The sequence below is a fragment of the Mustela lutreola genome, chromosome 1, assembly GCF_030435805.1.
Source record: "Mustela lutreola isolate mMusLut2 chromosome 1, mMusLut2.pri, whole genome shotgun sequence".
Classification (NCBI taxonomy): domain Eukaryota; kingdom Metazoa; phylum Chordata; class Mammalia; order Carnivora; family Mustelidae; genus Mustela; species Mustela lutreola.
This window is the reverse complement of record NC_081290.1, coordinates 286345562-286361520: the sequence shown is the minus strand read 5'-3', so window position 1 is coordinate 286361520 and position 15959 is coordinate 286345562. Positions and strand designations below refer to the sequence as shown.

General features: G+C 55.0%; 1 protein-coding gene across 1 annotated transcript in view; it reads left to right on the top strand.

The window, feature by feature from the left end:
* Positions 1 to 14929, top strand: part of LTO1 (LTO1 maturation factor of ABCE1) — a 116596-nt gene extending 101667 nt beyond the window's left edge. The window contains exon 4 of the mRNA XM_059150359.1: positions 14644 to 14929. Coding sequence (XP_059006342.1) covers positions 14644 to 14767 — 124 coding nt within the window. The 3' untranslated portion in view covers positions 14768 to 14929. The remainder of the gene's footprint in view (positions 1 to 14643) is intronic.
* Positions 14930 to 15959: the final 1030 nt, after the last annotated feature.

The following is a 15959-nucleotide window of genomic DNA, read 5'->3' as shown; positions in this document are numbered from 1 at the left end:
TCTGCCTCGATCAAAGCTACAGAGAGGCTCTGAGCTATCGTTTGGTAAGAGTGTTACAGTTTGATGTATTACATTTGGATCTGTGATCTACTCTGAGTTATGTTAAAGACATGAAGTCTCGATTGAAGTTTATTCTTATTTTTTTTATTTTTTATTTTTGTACATGGATAGTCCAGCACTGTCTGTTGAAAAGGATCTTCCTCTTTGGATGCTTTTGCACCTGTATTAAAGATCATTCTGTCAAATTTTATGTGGGTGTGTTTCTGGGGTTCCTATCCTGTTCCATTCATCTATGTCACCCAATCCTTAGCCAATATCACCAATATTCAAGACCAATAATCAGTGTCTTGATTACTGTAGCTTTATAGTATATCATAAAATTTGGATAGTATGATCCTTCCAACTTTAATGTTTTCTAACATTAATGTTTTAATGGTTTTAGTTATTTTAGTTCTTTTGCTTTGCTGTGTAAGTGTTAGAACCAGTTTGCACATATCTACAAAAAAATCACACCAGGATGTTGTTTGGAACTCCACTAAATCTGTAGATGAGCTTGGGACAATTGGCACCTGGACTGGGTTGAATTCCAGTTCTTAAACATGGAGTATCTCTCTCTTTAGGTCTTCTTTGAGTTCCTTCCTAGTCACTTAGCTGTTTTCAGCATGTAAATATTATACATATTTAGATTCATACCTAAATATTTCACCTTTAAGGTCTTATTGTAAATCCTGTTGTTTAAAAGATCTTAGTTGCCAGTTGTATGTTGCCCTGGCATAGATATACAATTGACTTTTGTGTAGTGACCTTGTATCTTAGGACTTGGCTAAACCCACTAGGTAGTCCTAGGAGAGTTTTGATGTTGTTATAGATTTCTTGGTATTTTCCATGTAGACGGTCATATTAACTGGGGATAGGGATAGTTTTATTTCCTTCTTTCCAATCTGTATTCCTCTCATTTCTTTTTCTTGCCTTATTGTATTGGCTAAGATTTCCACTATGATACTGATTAGGAGTGGTGAGAGTGGACATCCTCACCTTACTCACAAACTTTAAAGAAAAGTCATTTACTGTAAAGTATGATGCAGAAGAGGTGATATTTCATGGGACAAGCTTTTTTTTTTTAAATCAAGGAAATATTGATGAAACATTAAATGATCCATTTTAATGTGAATAATTCAATGGCCTTTTATATACACATGACACGCAACCACTACCTCTGTCTAGTTCCAAAACATTTTCATCAGCCTAAATGGAAAACTGTGACTGTTGAGTTCTTGCTCCCCATTGGGTTGACTTTTAGGAGCGGGAAATGAGATGGAACCACTCTGAGATGCAGTTGCTGCCCAGAAACCTGGGTGTTTCTGCACAGCATCCCCTCTTGCTGGGCATCGCACCCCACTTGACTCTCCTTCCCTCACTCCTACTACTTAGACTTGCACATCCCCCTCAAAGGATCAGGATTAATTCCTCCCTCAGGCTCTGGTTTTTAGAACAGAGCTTCTCAACTCTTGGAGCTCTTGTCCCAAAGATTCTGTCTCAGTGGATCCAGGTGGGGCATTTGTAACAAGCTTCCAGGTGATGCTGAAGCAGGACCCAGGCCAAGACAAGTGCCAGCCCTTGTAGATAGGAGCAGAATGGTTTCCCTATGGGATGGTGACACTTGTCACTTTTCATTCTTTTGGTGGAAGCAAGTCATATGGCCACACCCAAGTTCAAGTGGAGGGGGAAGGCAACCCCTTCATGTGCTGGCAGGAAAGCAGGCTGGAAGTTACCAGAGAACAGCATTCGTAGTGAGGGCTCCACATCTGAGTGACATATTGTCCCACACGTGGTGACGAAAGGTGCATGTGCTCTGGGCCTTGGTGGGGTCTGCCACCTGTCTTTTGTCCTCTGTGCCAGCCACTTGGTCCCCTTCTGGCATGTGTCTCATTCAAGCTGGATGCACCGGCTCTCCCTCTGCCCAGAGCAATGGTCATGTGTCTCCCATATGAGGCTGTCACCTCCTCAAAGAGGCCTTTCTGAGCTTCGCTATAGACCACAGCAATGCCACCACCCTGGAGCTCCTCAGCTTCCTTCTCTTCATAGTGCTTACCTTGACTGGACGGACGTTCTGTTAGATGTTTCCTGTTGGTCTTAATCTATCTCCCTCCCCACAATTGTGAGCTCCGTGAAGATAGAGGCTCACGCGGGGCTTGCTCTTCGAACGTCCTCGTGCTGGGTTGAGTAGTGTCCTTGCAATGTGCAGGCACCTCCTGGAACCTCAGAAGGTGACCCTTTTGGAAATGGGGTTGTTGCAGATACAGTAAGTGAAGATGAGGTCAAAATGGAGTAGGGTGGGCCCTAAACCCGATGTGACTTATGTCCTTATAAGAAAAGGGATCCGAGGTCACCGAAACAGGGAGAAAGCCGTGTGATTACTGCACAGAGATTGGGAAGATGTTGCCGCATGTCAAGGGACATTGAGAAGAACCTGGGAGAACAAAGAAGGATCCTCCCCTTGGGCCTCCAGGGAGAGCACAGGCCTGCCGACACCTTGATTTCGGACTTCTGGTTTCCAGGATGGTGAGAAAATACATTTCTGTTGTTTGAAGGTGCTCAGTTTGTGGTAATTTGTTACAGCAGCCACAGAAACTAATACGCTTCTCTGTAACTGTTTGTTGGATGGATGGATGGGAAGATAGATGTGTGGGTGGGGGGGGGATGGGGCCTGGGTGATGGGCGGGTGCGCGGGAGGATGGACGATGGATGGGAAGCTGGCGCGCGGATGGACAGGGAGATACATGCCACTTCTTACAGGGATCTGTAATGATCTTTGGGGTTGCTCAAGGACCTGGGCTATGTCTTTTTTGTCCAGGTGTCTCTGACGCGTGGTTGGCCATGACACACCTGCTGGGTGAATGCCTATGGGACCGTGGGTGGGCAGTGTTGGTGACCAGGAGGCTCACAGGGACCTGCCTTACAGAACATGGCAGAAGTCGCACCTTGAGCCCCGAGGTGTGGTGGGAATGGAGCATGGGAAACTGTTCAGGCCATCCCCGGCCGCCTGCGGGCAGCAGGAAGAGACGAAGCTCCAGGGAGGGAAGTTCTGAGCAAAGTTGTAGACACAGCACCCGGCTTATGGCCAATGGAGTGCGGCGTCGCCTTTGCCCCAGAAACGGGCCAAGGCTGCAGGTACTGGCAGGGGGTTTCCTGGAAACCACTGTGAGATTTCACCCCGTGCCCTCAAGGTCTTCTTGGAACCCTCTCGACCATGAGGAGCAGCTTCGCTGACACAATGGTAGCACTGTCGTGGCGAAGATTGTGCGTGTGGGTGGGTGGCCGGGGTGTTCTTTTTCTTTTGTTTATTTGCTCATCAAAATTGAAAGTTTTCTAGTCTTGGAAGCAATGGAATCATCTGACCAAGAAACCCATCCCAGCGGGTGCCAGAAGCTGGGGGGTCTTTGGGGAAACCTTCTCCCTCCTCAGGTCACCTCGATTCCTGGATGTTTAAGGGAGGAAAAAACCTCGAAGCCGACAGGCCTTGTGGGTTTTAGGCACATGGCCTCCAGCTGTTCACCGCCGGCCGCTGGCCTTGCCAAGGGGATGGGCCACACCCGGGCTTGGGATTTACTCAAACTTTTCAAATGTTCCAGGTACAGCAAAACCTCACCTCTACCTACCAAGTTATTTCTCATTTAATTATTAAACCTGAGCGCCATCCGAGGGAAACTTAACCCCGTGTTTCTTATTCATCTATACTGAATTCATCAAGACGCCGTGTAAGTCCTTGCTGGTGTCCGAGATGCCTTCGGAATCTCTTAGAAGACCTCCCACCGCCCCCCTGCCTGCCGCCTCTGCTCCCCCACTCTCCACCTAAACAGGAAGCTAAATTTTGCCACCGTTGAACGACCTTGAACACCAGAAAGATGGAGCTGAGCTTGAAATTCTGGGCCCTGGGGTTTCGAAAGGGCTCTCAGGCATGGTGAGGTCTTCACAGGGCAACAACCCAGAGGAAGGACCGAGAAGGTTGGCAGGCCGCGTGCCGTTAAAGGATCCGAGTGACGCTCGTTGGGTCCATCAGCTGGAGGGAGAGGGGCGTGTGACCACGGGTGGGCTTGCCTCGTGGAGGGTCCTGAGATGTGAGAAGGACCTAATCATGACCCCACCGAAGACCCTCAGGGTGTCCCCAGCCTCACTCTTCACACGGGATCTGGGGTAGAGAGGTCCCAGAGGCCCCAGCTTTTCCCTCCATGTTGTGCATGAGTCCACTCAACTGCCAGGCCCCTGTGCAGGTCCCACCTCCTCCAGGAAGCCCTCTCCCACAGTGCCGTCTGTCACAGGTGGCTCTCAGCATGTTTGCCAGGAGGTGCAGCGGCCAGCGGGCCCGGCCATGGGACACCCATATTCCTTGGCACCTTGCTCCAAGTCCTTCAGGCCCCAGGGGGAGACGACGTTGTGCCTCTCTAGGCCTCACTTTGCCACCTGTAAAACCTTCCCTGGGTCTCTGAGGTCCTGTCCGATGTGATTTTTCCACAAATCTTAAAGAGGAATGTTCCGGTCCACCTTGAGGCCCTGGCAAAGCTGCCTTTCCTGTCACCGATTGTGTGGTTCTGTGACTCAACTGTCAATAGGCCAAGGTCCTGAGAACCGTTTTTAGGAGATGGGCCGTCCTCTAAATAGATCCCCAGCCCGGGGGTCCTCGGCTGGAGGACGGCGGGCGTGAAAAGTACGACACAGGTTTTCCCTGTGGTCCCGGCTGGGGCTGGCCAGGGCCGAGGCAGGGTTTGGCTTGGCCGAGTTTCCTCCCGCCGAGTTGCCGGGGTGATCTGGCTCCGTCCAGTGCTTCTCCCCAGTCGGGGGTTCGGCACTATGGGGGTGGCAGCAAAGGAGAGGTGGCCAAGCCTGGGAACCTCAGCCAACCTTGCGGAACCCAGAAGACTGTCCCCGGGGCGTGGAGGCACGGCGCTGTCTGGCCGGAGAGATCAGCCCTTCAGAGTGGGTGTGTGGGGGGTGGTTACAGGGGTAGGGGGTGAGGGAGAAAGTGGAGGGAGACGGGACAGCGGGGGGCAGGTGGGCCAGCGGTGAGGGTGGGGGCCGGACCCCCAGAATGCGCTCCAGGATCTGCAAAGCCCTGTATCCTAGGAGTGGTATTTTTCCTACTTGGAGGCCAAATGGGTTTGCCCGGCCAGGTGAGCCTGAGGGGTCAGTCTTTGGGAAGGGGGAAGGCTTGCCCTGTGCCCAGCGGCTGCCTCCGGAGGAGCTCTCTGTCCCCAGGGATTCCCATGGAGCCGCCCAGACCCCCGACCTTCCTACCAGCCGGCTGCCTGGGCTCCTCTCTGGCTCGGCTCTTTCCGCCCTGGGACTGGACACTTGTCATCTTCGCTCTCGCAGGGCCTTTGTCCTCTCAGGGCAAGCTGGTGTGTCCCAGAAGGGGATCACGTCATTGGAGAAGGGTGAGGTGGGAAGCTAGCTTCTAGCACTAAAAACAACAACAAAAAAAACCATCACTTTCCTATCAGTTTTTCAAAATTGTTGGCAGATGCTGGGCAGAAGGATTATGCTGGTTTTCAGTTCCTTCTATGAAATTGCGGCCAGGCGACTCTCCAGAGGAGGCTCTCCCCTCTGACACGGGGAGGTCACTTCTATGGGGGGCAGGGTCTCCAGTCTGGGGGTGGGTGGTTGGTGCTGATGCCCTGAGGGGGGCTTTTCCTGCAGATATCCAGGGTCCTGGGGGCACAGAGCCCCCCTGCTCAGCTGCAGGGTCCTGCCTGGGGGGGTCCTGGGCTTGGGGCCTCATGGGTCAGCCCTCCGTTTCCTCAGGTTCCACTCTGCGGGTCTGAGCTCTCCCACAGGACTAGGAATCAGCAGGGCCTTCTATTTATTTGTCCAATCACACATGTGCATCGGTTTTGCAGACCTGTAAGTTTAATTTTTTTTCCAGTGGCTGACGTGTTCCTGTGGTTACAAAATCTCAGGGTAGGCGGGAAGCAAAGCTGTAGCTCGCACCTGCCCTCCCTTCGCTGCCCAACCTGCTGGCCGCTCCCTCCTACCAGGCTGTGTGCACAAAGCAGCAAATGCCTTCTCTGTCCCTACCCTCCGCACCTGGGGTGGCCGATACCAGTCCCTGGTGCCACTCTGCGGAGTGCTGGGTGGGGGCGCTTGGGGCTCTCCAAGATGGACATGACCTGCGGGCTGGTTCTGACGGTGGATTAGGCATGGGGAGAGCTGGGGACGTTACTGGACAGCAGGTGCTCCAGCCCGATGATGCCAGCCCCCCCCTCCCCCTGAGGCTGGTCTGAGCCCCACCCCTGTAGCCCTGGACACGGCCACTCTGAGGCTTCAGCCTCCCATGCCCAACTCTCAGGGGGCTGGCTATAGGTTAGGGTCAGCAGTCCCTGATGCTGCCCCAGGACGCTGGTTGAAACAAAGATCTGTTCGCTGGGGCCATGGCAGGCACAGGGGTCCTCCGTCACCAGCCTAGTTCACAGGCAAGAATTTTGATGCATGAGAATTTCCTGCTTGATCCTGTGCCCTAATCAATCCCCCCAGGTCTCACCAAGTTGTACTGCGGGGGTGTTCTTATCCTGATGAGAAGGGACAAGCATGTCTATGGGGTCTTCCCAGCAGCCCTCCAGCCCTCCTGTGGGTTCTGACCCCCAGGGGAAAGGGCACAGCCGCTTCCATGGTCTGGGAGGGCTGGTCCCCTTCCACGTTTGGTGATCATAACCAGAATCCTGGCTCCCAGAGCTGTGCTGCGGGCTCTGAGACCCTGCAGGGAGCACTGTATAGTGGTAGAGCCATGTCGGGTGCCTTGGGGATCTTCCTGGACCAGCTGTGCTGGGTGCCCTTGAGCTGCTCTCTGAGAGTTCCACCGCTCGGAACTACCCACCGCCTGAACTGACCACTCACAGAGTTCTAACATGTAATCTAGGCTTCTGTTGGTTTTTAAGGGGAAGGGATATTAGGACCGTCCTTTCCAGGAAACCAACAGGCAGGAATAAGATTTCACCCTTTAACTCCAAAATGGAGTATTTTGCACCTTTGGAGATGGCGCCTTTAAGTCAACCCTGGGTCTACAAACACCAACAAGTTTGAGGGCTTTGCCCTCCATAGAAAAAGCCTAGGATTCTTGCTATACCTTGGGTATCTTTAAGAACCAAAACATTTACTCCATTCATCTGTCCACTCCATCCATCCATCCATCCATCCATCCAACCAACCAACCAACCATCATCCACCAATCATCTGTCCAACCATCATCCATCCAACCATTGTCCATCCATCCATCCATCCAACCAACCAACCATCATCCACCAATCATCCGTCCAACCATCATCCATCCAACCATTGTCCATCCATCCATCCATCCAACCAACCAACCAACCAACCATCATCCACCAATCATCTGTCCAACCATCATCTGTCCAACCATTGTCCATCCATCCATCCATCCACCCATCCATCCATCCATCCGTCCATTCTATCCATCTGTCCACCCCTTTGTTGAAGTAACGACACCGAGTGTGGCTCCTAGGATCAGACACTGGGCTAGGGAGACAGCCATGACTATGATGTGTCGCTCGTCCCAGGGAGGATGTGTCTGGGGAGGGGGGGACTCATGGCCATATCAGCTATCAGTGTGACAGGGCAGGGGAGGCCTGTTGCCCACCAGCTCTGGAGAGCTGGGGAGGAGGTCGGGAGAGGTGTGGATCCTAGAGCAGCAGGAAGGAGTTCATCGCACAATGTGATGTGCTGGCCCCATGCTTCATGGCTCCCAGCCCTGCTGGGTGGTCGCTGGTCCCTGCTCACCACTTCCTATGGACAAAGATGCCAAGGGAGTGATTTGCTAGTGGCCACTCAGCCAGAGGAGCCAGAGAAGAACTCTGGTCTGGATCTGCTGATCCCAGCCTGTCGCCTTTTCTCGCCGTGTCTTCAAAGCCTCACACTTGGGAACCACTCAGTAGAAAGCAACGCATCTGCAGGGCAACGTGCCTGGGGAGCCCTGGATCTGACTCCCCGCTCTGCTGGCATTGGGACCCTCCAGGCCAGGAATGGAGGAAATCACTTTGTGGTGGTCTCGGAGAGGAAGGCGGGGCTTGGGGGCACAGGAAGTGTTCTCCAGAGGAGCAGGGGCAGGAGAGACACAGGAGGGACACAGGAGGGACCGCACGCTGGGAAACTGGGTGGGGTGGAGCAAAGTCCTCCCTGTGGGTGTGCTCCCTGAAGCCCATCCAGAATGTTCCATCATCACTCACAGAGCACCTGCTGGGCGCCAGCCACGGGCCTCAAGCTGTAGAAGGTTGGGGGAGCTTCAGCACCCCACAGTCTCCATCAGTTCCGCCTGCAAAGCCACCCCGAATCTTAACAGACACTTCGGTCTGGACAACGGGACCCCGTGCTCTGCGAAAGTGCCTCAGACGACCTTGGTTTCCTTTCCTTGATTTGTAACATCCCAAGAGACAAATGCGCCGTTTTGGTTACAGCAGCCCCTGGACCACGCAGGCTGCCTGGGGTCCTCGGCCCCCCAAGGGGCCTCCCTGGCCCCAGGGGTTCAGCCGTGCAGCACTGAGAAGATGGGGCCTGCCCTTGCTAATTCCGTCCGGGACCCCGCCGCACCCAAGCTGTCCGCTACATTTTGGAAGCACTGCCCGATTGACGTAATCAGCCCCAAGCTCATCGACATTGTTATTGTTATCTGTAACTATACTTCCACTTACTTGGTTGGTGGGAATGGCAGCGTATGGCCTTTCGTGGTGCATTTTGAATGAATGAAGGAAGGAAGGAAGGAATGCAGGACAACTGGGAGCAAAGGGTGAAATGGCGCCTGCTGCCTCCAGGCTCCAGGAGATGCCCCCGCAGAGGGAGGACCCGTGGCAGATCTGGAGGCAGGAGGAAGCCGCTCACTGACCCTCTGAGCACCCTCTGAGCACCAGCTGTATACCGTGTATGGCAAGGAGGAACCCTAGGCTCAGCTTCTGCCAGTGCCACACCCCAGTGTGGGCGGGTGGGAGCGAGCGGAGGCGTCCCAGAGGGGAGCCCAGGCCAGGAGGCACAACACATGCGGCAGGGATGTTCCCGTAGGGTTAGGTGGCAGCACGGCATTCGAGGGAAGGTGGGGCAGGCGGCAGTGAGGCTGGAGTGCGGGGTCCAGGGAGAGGTCAGCAACGGGGCCAGCGCCCCATCGTGCCAGGGCGAGTGCGAGCTGCAGATTTTGTTGAGTACACCTGACCTTGAAGGTGTGTTCGTCACCTTGGGCTGCCAGAGTAGAACGCCATGGACCAGCAGTTTAAAGTAAATAAGAGTCATTGAGGCTGGAGGTCCAAGATCAAGGTTCTGGCCAGTTTGGTTCTCGCTGTCTCCACGAGGCAGACAGAGAGAGAACGTGCCAGCTCTGGTGTTTCCTCTTCCTATAAGGGCACTAACCGCATCGCAGGGCCCCATCCTGATGACCTCATCCATACCTAACCACCTCCTGAAGGCCCATCTCCAGATGCCGTCCCGTGGGGGGCTCCATCTAGGGATCGTGGGGGACACAGCGATCAGTCTGCACCCGAGGAGTTTGAAGCAGGGCAAGACCCCAACTGATTCAGCTCCTTCTGCCACCCCACCGGCGGTCCGTGGGGCACAGGCTGTGCGGGCAGCCAGGGCTGTGGCTGTAGCTGTCTCTCCCACCAGAGGATGGGAGGGGGCCCTGGAGGAGGGACTGAAGACCAAGGACAGAATGGAGGTGCCATGCGGGGAAGGGGAAGTGCCCAAATCGTGGGATGAGCCTGGAGCCAGACGAGGAGGGAGTCGCTGGGCAGGGCCAGGAGGCAGGGGGCTTGGGGCGACCAGAAGCCTGGGGGTGAGGTGGGTGACACCGAAGAGCACTGCAGAGTAGCCAGGACTGGGCGGCAGGAGCTGGGACACCGGAAGGGCTCAGAGGTTTCAGAAGAGACACTGTGGGATGTCATGGTCAAGTCTGTGCTCGGGGGAGGTCGTTCCTGCATCTTCTGTGGAGGTGAAACAGAAGGGATTCTCATACTCCTTTTCAATAGACTTTTTGGTGAGAAGAGTCATTTTTCATTGCAATTTTTTACTTTTCCCCAGGGCTTTAATTTTTATGGAGAGCTTTGAAGACGAGGTCCCACGTGACCTTGGGCAGCCCCTCTGCCACCTCCATATCAAAGGAACAAAGACTCTTTCCTATTCTAGAGTTCGGGGCAGGTGGCACTTTACTGGTTTTTGTTGTAGTAAAATAGACATACCACATACAGTTTGTCATCTTAACTGTGTTTAGGTGCATAGCTCCGTGGCATTAGGGACATTGGCACTGTTGTGCCCATCAGCACCATCCATTTCCAGAACTTTCCATTTTCCAGAACTGAATCTCTGTCCCCGTGAATCCCTGAGTCCCCGTGTCTGGCTCATTTCATGGAGCATAATGTCCTTATTAACACATGTGGCTGCAAGTGGCAGGATCTCCTATTCTATGGCTGCATAATATTTCGTTGCATTTTTACACCACAATTTCTTTATCCATTCATCCCCCAATGGGCACTTGGGCTGTTTCTGTATCTTGGGTGTTGGGAACAGTCTGCGGTGAACGTGCGCTTCAGATGCTTCATTGGCATGGCACTTTGATTTTCTTCCAATGTATACCCAGAAGAGGGACTGAGGGATCACTTGCTTGTTCTGTGTTTAGTCTTTTGAGGAATGAACTCCATACTGCTTTCCATTATGACTGCACAATACGTACATTCCTGCCAACAGTGCACGTGGGTCTCCTTTTCTCCACATCCTTGCCAACTCTCATTGTCTTTATCCATCTGTCCATCTATCTATCCACCTATCCACCCATCCATCTGTCATGTATCCATCCATCCATCCACCCACCATCCATCTATCCATCTATCTAGCCATCATGTATCCATCCATCCATCTATATATCCCTCCATCCATCATCCATCCATCATCCATCATGTATCCATCCATCCATCCATCCATCCATATATCCAACCATCCATCCTTCTATCCATATATCCATCCATCCATCCATGCACCCATCATCCATCTGTCTATCCCTCTATCAACCATCATGTATCCATCCATGCATCCAACTATCCATCATCCATCTATCCATCTATCTAGCTAGCTAGCCATCCATCCGTCCATCCATCCATCATCCATCCATCCATCCATCCATCCATCCATCATCCATCATCTACCAGTCTGTCTGTCTATCTATCATAATAGCCATTCTAGCAGGTGCAAGGTGGTGTTTCACTGTGGTTTTGATTGGCATTTCCCTGATGACCAGTGACGTTGAGCATTTTCTCCTATGTCTGTTGGCCATCTGGATGTCTCCAGAAAAATGTCCATTCGGGTCCTTTGTCCAAACAGCATGATCACACTTATACAAGAGTTGAAAGCATGGAAGTGGAAGATGGAATAGTGGTTACCAGGGGTGGGGGGAGGTGGAGGGGAGGAGGTGTTGGTGCAGGGGTGCAAGCTGTGGTTTTGTAGGGTGGATAAGCCTGAAGACCGGACGTTGGGCCTGGCGACCATAGCTGATGCCATACTGAATATGCGAGATGTGCTAGGACAGTAGAGTGCAGAGACGGCCGCTGCGCACACGCCCTGGTGATCGTAGGAGGAAGCAATATGTTAATTGGCTTGACTGTAGTCTTCATGTCACTACATGTATGTTTATCAAATCATCAGATTGTACACCTTAAGTGTTATACAATTTTGCTATAAACCCCCCACTAACCCCCACTTCCCCTTCCCTCTGGCCCCTGCTGCCTATCCTTTTGCTTCTGTCTCTGTGAGTTTAGTGACCCCAGGAAGTGGAGTTACCGATTATCTGTCTTTGTGTCTGGCTTCCTGCACAATGTCCTCGAGGCTCATCTGTGCTGTAGCCAGAGTCATTTTTCAAAGAAACTACTAAGCCTCTCGATGTAATAGTTGAGAAGGGAATGGGGGCCCGAAGCCTTCCCTCTTAGACCCACCACAGTCCCTGGGGCATCTTCACAGGACCCCTGGATCAAAGCCTGGGCTGGGGCACCGGCTTGCACCTGGCAGAGGCTGGGCCAGAGGGACAAGGCCGGGAACAGCGCTGGGGTCTGGCTGGCATCCCCCGTGGGTAACTCAGGCAGCTCTGGTCAGTCTTCACAGTGCTGGGCTCGCGGCTGATGGCGGAGGGCCTGTCCCATGGGCCAGGTCACCGACAACTTGCATTTGGATGGGGGTCAGGGAATGGGTCCCACGGGAATGTGACACAGTCCCTTAGTCACAGCGAGGCTCTGTCTACACTCCAGGGAGCTGGATGTGCAAGAAGGGCTAATCTTACCCTCACACCCAGATCGGGGGTTATAGGCACAGAGACCTAACCCAAGAACCTAGATGTGACTCCGAGACAGAAGACAGAGGTCGGTGCAGCCCGGGAGGCTCAGCAGACCCACCCAACTCCACCACCTCTGGCCTCTGATGCCTGGAGGGACGGAGCCTCTGGGCCAGCCACCGCCACCGTGCCTTGACCGCAGGTGAAGGGCCTGGGGATGGCCAGCTCACTGCCGTCCAGCTCTTCCAGCTGTCCTAGCTCCTGGTCCCGTCTCAGAGCTGTAGGAGGAACCCAGTGGGGCTGGGTGAGTTGAGGTAGGTTTCACAGGGGATCTCTGGTCCCCCAGAGGCCAACATTAGTGGCAGCCACTGCCAACGGTTTGGGTCATCGGGAGTCAGGTTTTCATTGATCGAGTTCCCATAGATCACCTGCTGCCCCAGGCGTCCCTATAATTAACCCTTTGTGCTGGTGGTACGTTTGCCAAAATTATCCAACCAACACTGGTTGATAATAACTAAAAAGTCCATCATTTGCATTAAGGTTTGCTCTTGGTGTCCATTCTAGGGGTTTGGACAGAGACATGTTGACGTGTGTCCTCACGCTACAGTGGCACACACAGTAGTTAGTTCCACCATCCAAAAAAATCCTCGGTGCTCCCCCGCTCACCCCTCCCTGTCCCCCAGACCCTGGCTGCCACCGGTCACGGTACAGTCTCCATGGGTTGGCCTTTCTCAGAATGTCCTATCCCTGGAATCACACACTGTGTGGCGTTTCCAATTGACTTCCTTCACTAGTAATATACATCGAAGATTCCCCCATGTTTTCTCGTGGCTTGAGAGCTCCGTCTTTTTGGCACTGAACAATATTCCATTGTCTGGAGGGACCATGGTTTATTTATCCATTCATTTACTGAAGGACATCTTGGCTGCGTCCAGGTTTTGGCAATTGTGGATAAAAGCTGCTATAAACATCCGTGTGCAGGTTTCTGTGTGGACACAGGTTTTCAGCTCCTTTGGGTAAATACCAAGGGGCCCAGTGGCCGGGCGGTAGGTAAGGCTAGGATCCGCTTCATAAGAAAGTGCTCTGTGTGGTTTTTTTTTAGCCTAGAAAGTGAATGATGACATTTTAAAACAGGAAAAAAGGGACTTACCTTTATCCCATTGGGATAAGATTAAACTGTGTCCTTCACAGTTTGAACATGAGAGCTCTGTGTGCTCCCTGGGGGCCCACACCCCTGCAGCCGTGAGCCGAGAGGGCTCCCTGGGGCTTCTAGAGAGACCGCCGCATGTTCTCACGCTGGGCGTTCCTCGGCTCTTCCCGGATGTTCAGGACCACTCCCACCAAGCCCCCCGCCCCCATCACCTCGTCCCCATGAGACGTCCAGGGAACCCCTCGTGCCCCAGAAGCACAGCCCACACTTCCTGTCCGTGTCTCATGGGCTCCTTCCCCGCCCTCCCCAGCCTCACCCCGGGAGCCCAGCCTGGGATAGGGGGCTGGGGCAGGCACTTTACTCAGGAGGTGGTCCAGGAAGGTGAAAGGAGGGAGGGGTACCGCAGGACAGGAGCCACAGCACAGCAGGACTGGGGTAGGCGCCTGGGGCCGCATCCCACTGGGGACCCTGCGGGCAATGCCCTTGGGACCTGTCCCCAAAGGTGGGGGGGGCTGGGGCTGGGGGTCTTCATCTCTCATCCTGGCCCCGGCAAGCTGAGCGCTGTCCCCGGGGTGCTGAAAGGGGGCGACTCCAGGGGGCTCCCGTGCACACGCAGAGCTGGAGAATCCCGGGAGGTGGCGCCGAGGTGGGGGGGGGTGGCCGAGGGGTCCCCAGCCTCTCCTGGGCGCGGCCCTTCACCTTCCGGCAGCCTGAGGGTGCCGGTTCCGTGGGCACCTCCGTGGCACTGTCTTCTCTCACTCATCCCCCACTGGAGGGCCTGGAGGTGGGGGTGCATGTCCTCCTGGCTCCCCATTCCTCTCCCAGAATATTCTCCCCCGGTTTGGAACTTGGGCCCTTGGACTCTCCTTTCGGTGCTGGGGTCATCTGCAGACCCCAGGTCACCCCTCATTCTTGGGGAACCCCACCCCTGCGTTAGCTCTGCCTTCCCCGTCCCCACTCTGCACCTGGCCTACCCCGTGTTCACGTCCTCCCCCCGCATGTCGGTCCCACGTTGGCCTTCATCCCTGCAGCAATGCCCAGCACCGCCCCTCAAACCTTCTAGCATCCGGCACCCAAATCCCCACCCTCTGTCCTTCCCATCCCCCCAGGGTCTCTGCCCTCACCCCCTCACCTCTGCACTACCCTCCCCACGGTTGCAGGCCTCACCCCCTCACTCTGCCCTGGGTTCCAGGATCCGCCATCACCGCTGCTTCTTTGCAGCCCCGGCTGCCCCGCCTGTTTCCCCTTCGGGCGAACTTGGCAAGAGCGTGGCTAGAGGGAGACTGCCGGCCCGACCGTCTTCCCCGCAGCCGTGACCGTGGACCTCTGAGCATCTTGTGCTGTGCTGCCGGCTGGCCTCCTGCTCGGAAGCCCCCTCTCCCTGACCAGGAAGGCCTCCCGCTGCCCACGGCAAGTGAGACCCTCTCCTGCTTCCCCCAGAAGCCTCCAGAACCGCCCAGCCCCCACCTATGTGACGCGCTCTGCCCTCCTCCTCCCCTCCCTGCACACTGTCCTACCTTGGCTCCTAAATGCAGCCTCGGCTTCAAAAAGCACGTGAAGCTGCCTGGAGCCCGTCTCCTCCCAGCCCTGCCCCGTTTCTGTTCCCCTTTACAACGGAACCTGCGCAGGTGAGCTCTGCGCCCGCCTCCCTGCCACGCTCTGCATCCGTGGTGAGTGGCGACTGCCCCACGCCCTCAAGGCTTGGGTCCGGGCCAGAGGGGCCCTCGTGGGTCACCCGCGGTCTGCCCCTGGCCTGGTGGGGTGGCGCTGGCCTCATCGGGTGCTCCGGCGGGCTCTCCACGGCAGCTTCTGCCTCTTTGTTCTTCCCCCCAAAGATTGATGTCTTTATTTGAGAGCGGGAGTGGGGGGAGGGGCAGAGGGAGAGAGAACCTCCAGCAGACTCCACACGGCGCAGGGAGCCCCACGCGACTCGATCCCAGGACCCGGAGGGCACGACCTGAGCCAAAACCAGGAGCCGAACGGTCACCTGACTGCAGCACCGGGTCTCCCCCTCGTTCCCATTTCTAAGGTTGAGCTTGGCCCAGACCTCCTCACTGCTCCCCGCCCCTCACTTGTGCCCTGGGTGCACGCACCAGCCGTGTGGGGAAGCCCCTCATTTTTATCTCCAGCCCCAACCTCCATCCTGAGCTCGCAGCTCAGAGGTGGGACGTCCCCCGGGACCGCGAAACAGAACCCTCGAGTCCCTGTGTCCAGAGCCGCACCGTTGGCCCCGGGGGACTGCTCATCTCTGCACCCCTGGGCTAAGCCCTGGGAGCTTCCTCCTCAACTCCCGCCCCAGATTTGGGCCCCCTGAGCACCTACTGCAGCTTCCCCGCACCGCGCCACCGGCCTTGACTTTGTCCTTTCTGGACGTCCACCTCCCGACTTATTCCGTATTTCTTTGTTGCCTGCCTCCCCTGGACTCGCGGTGGAAGGGGGAAGGTGAGCTCCTCCAGGGCGGGACCCCGTCTTCTTTCGCTGCTCAGTGAGCGGCAGCAGCGCTCGGAC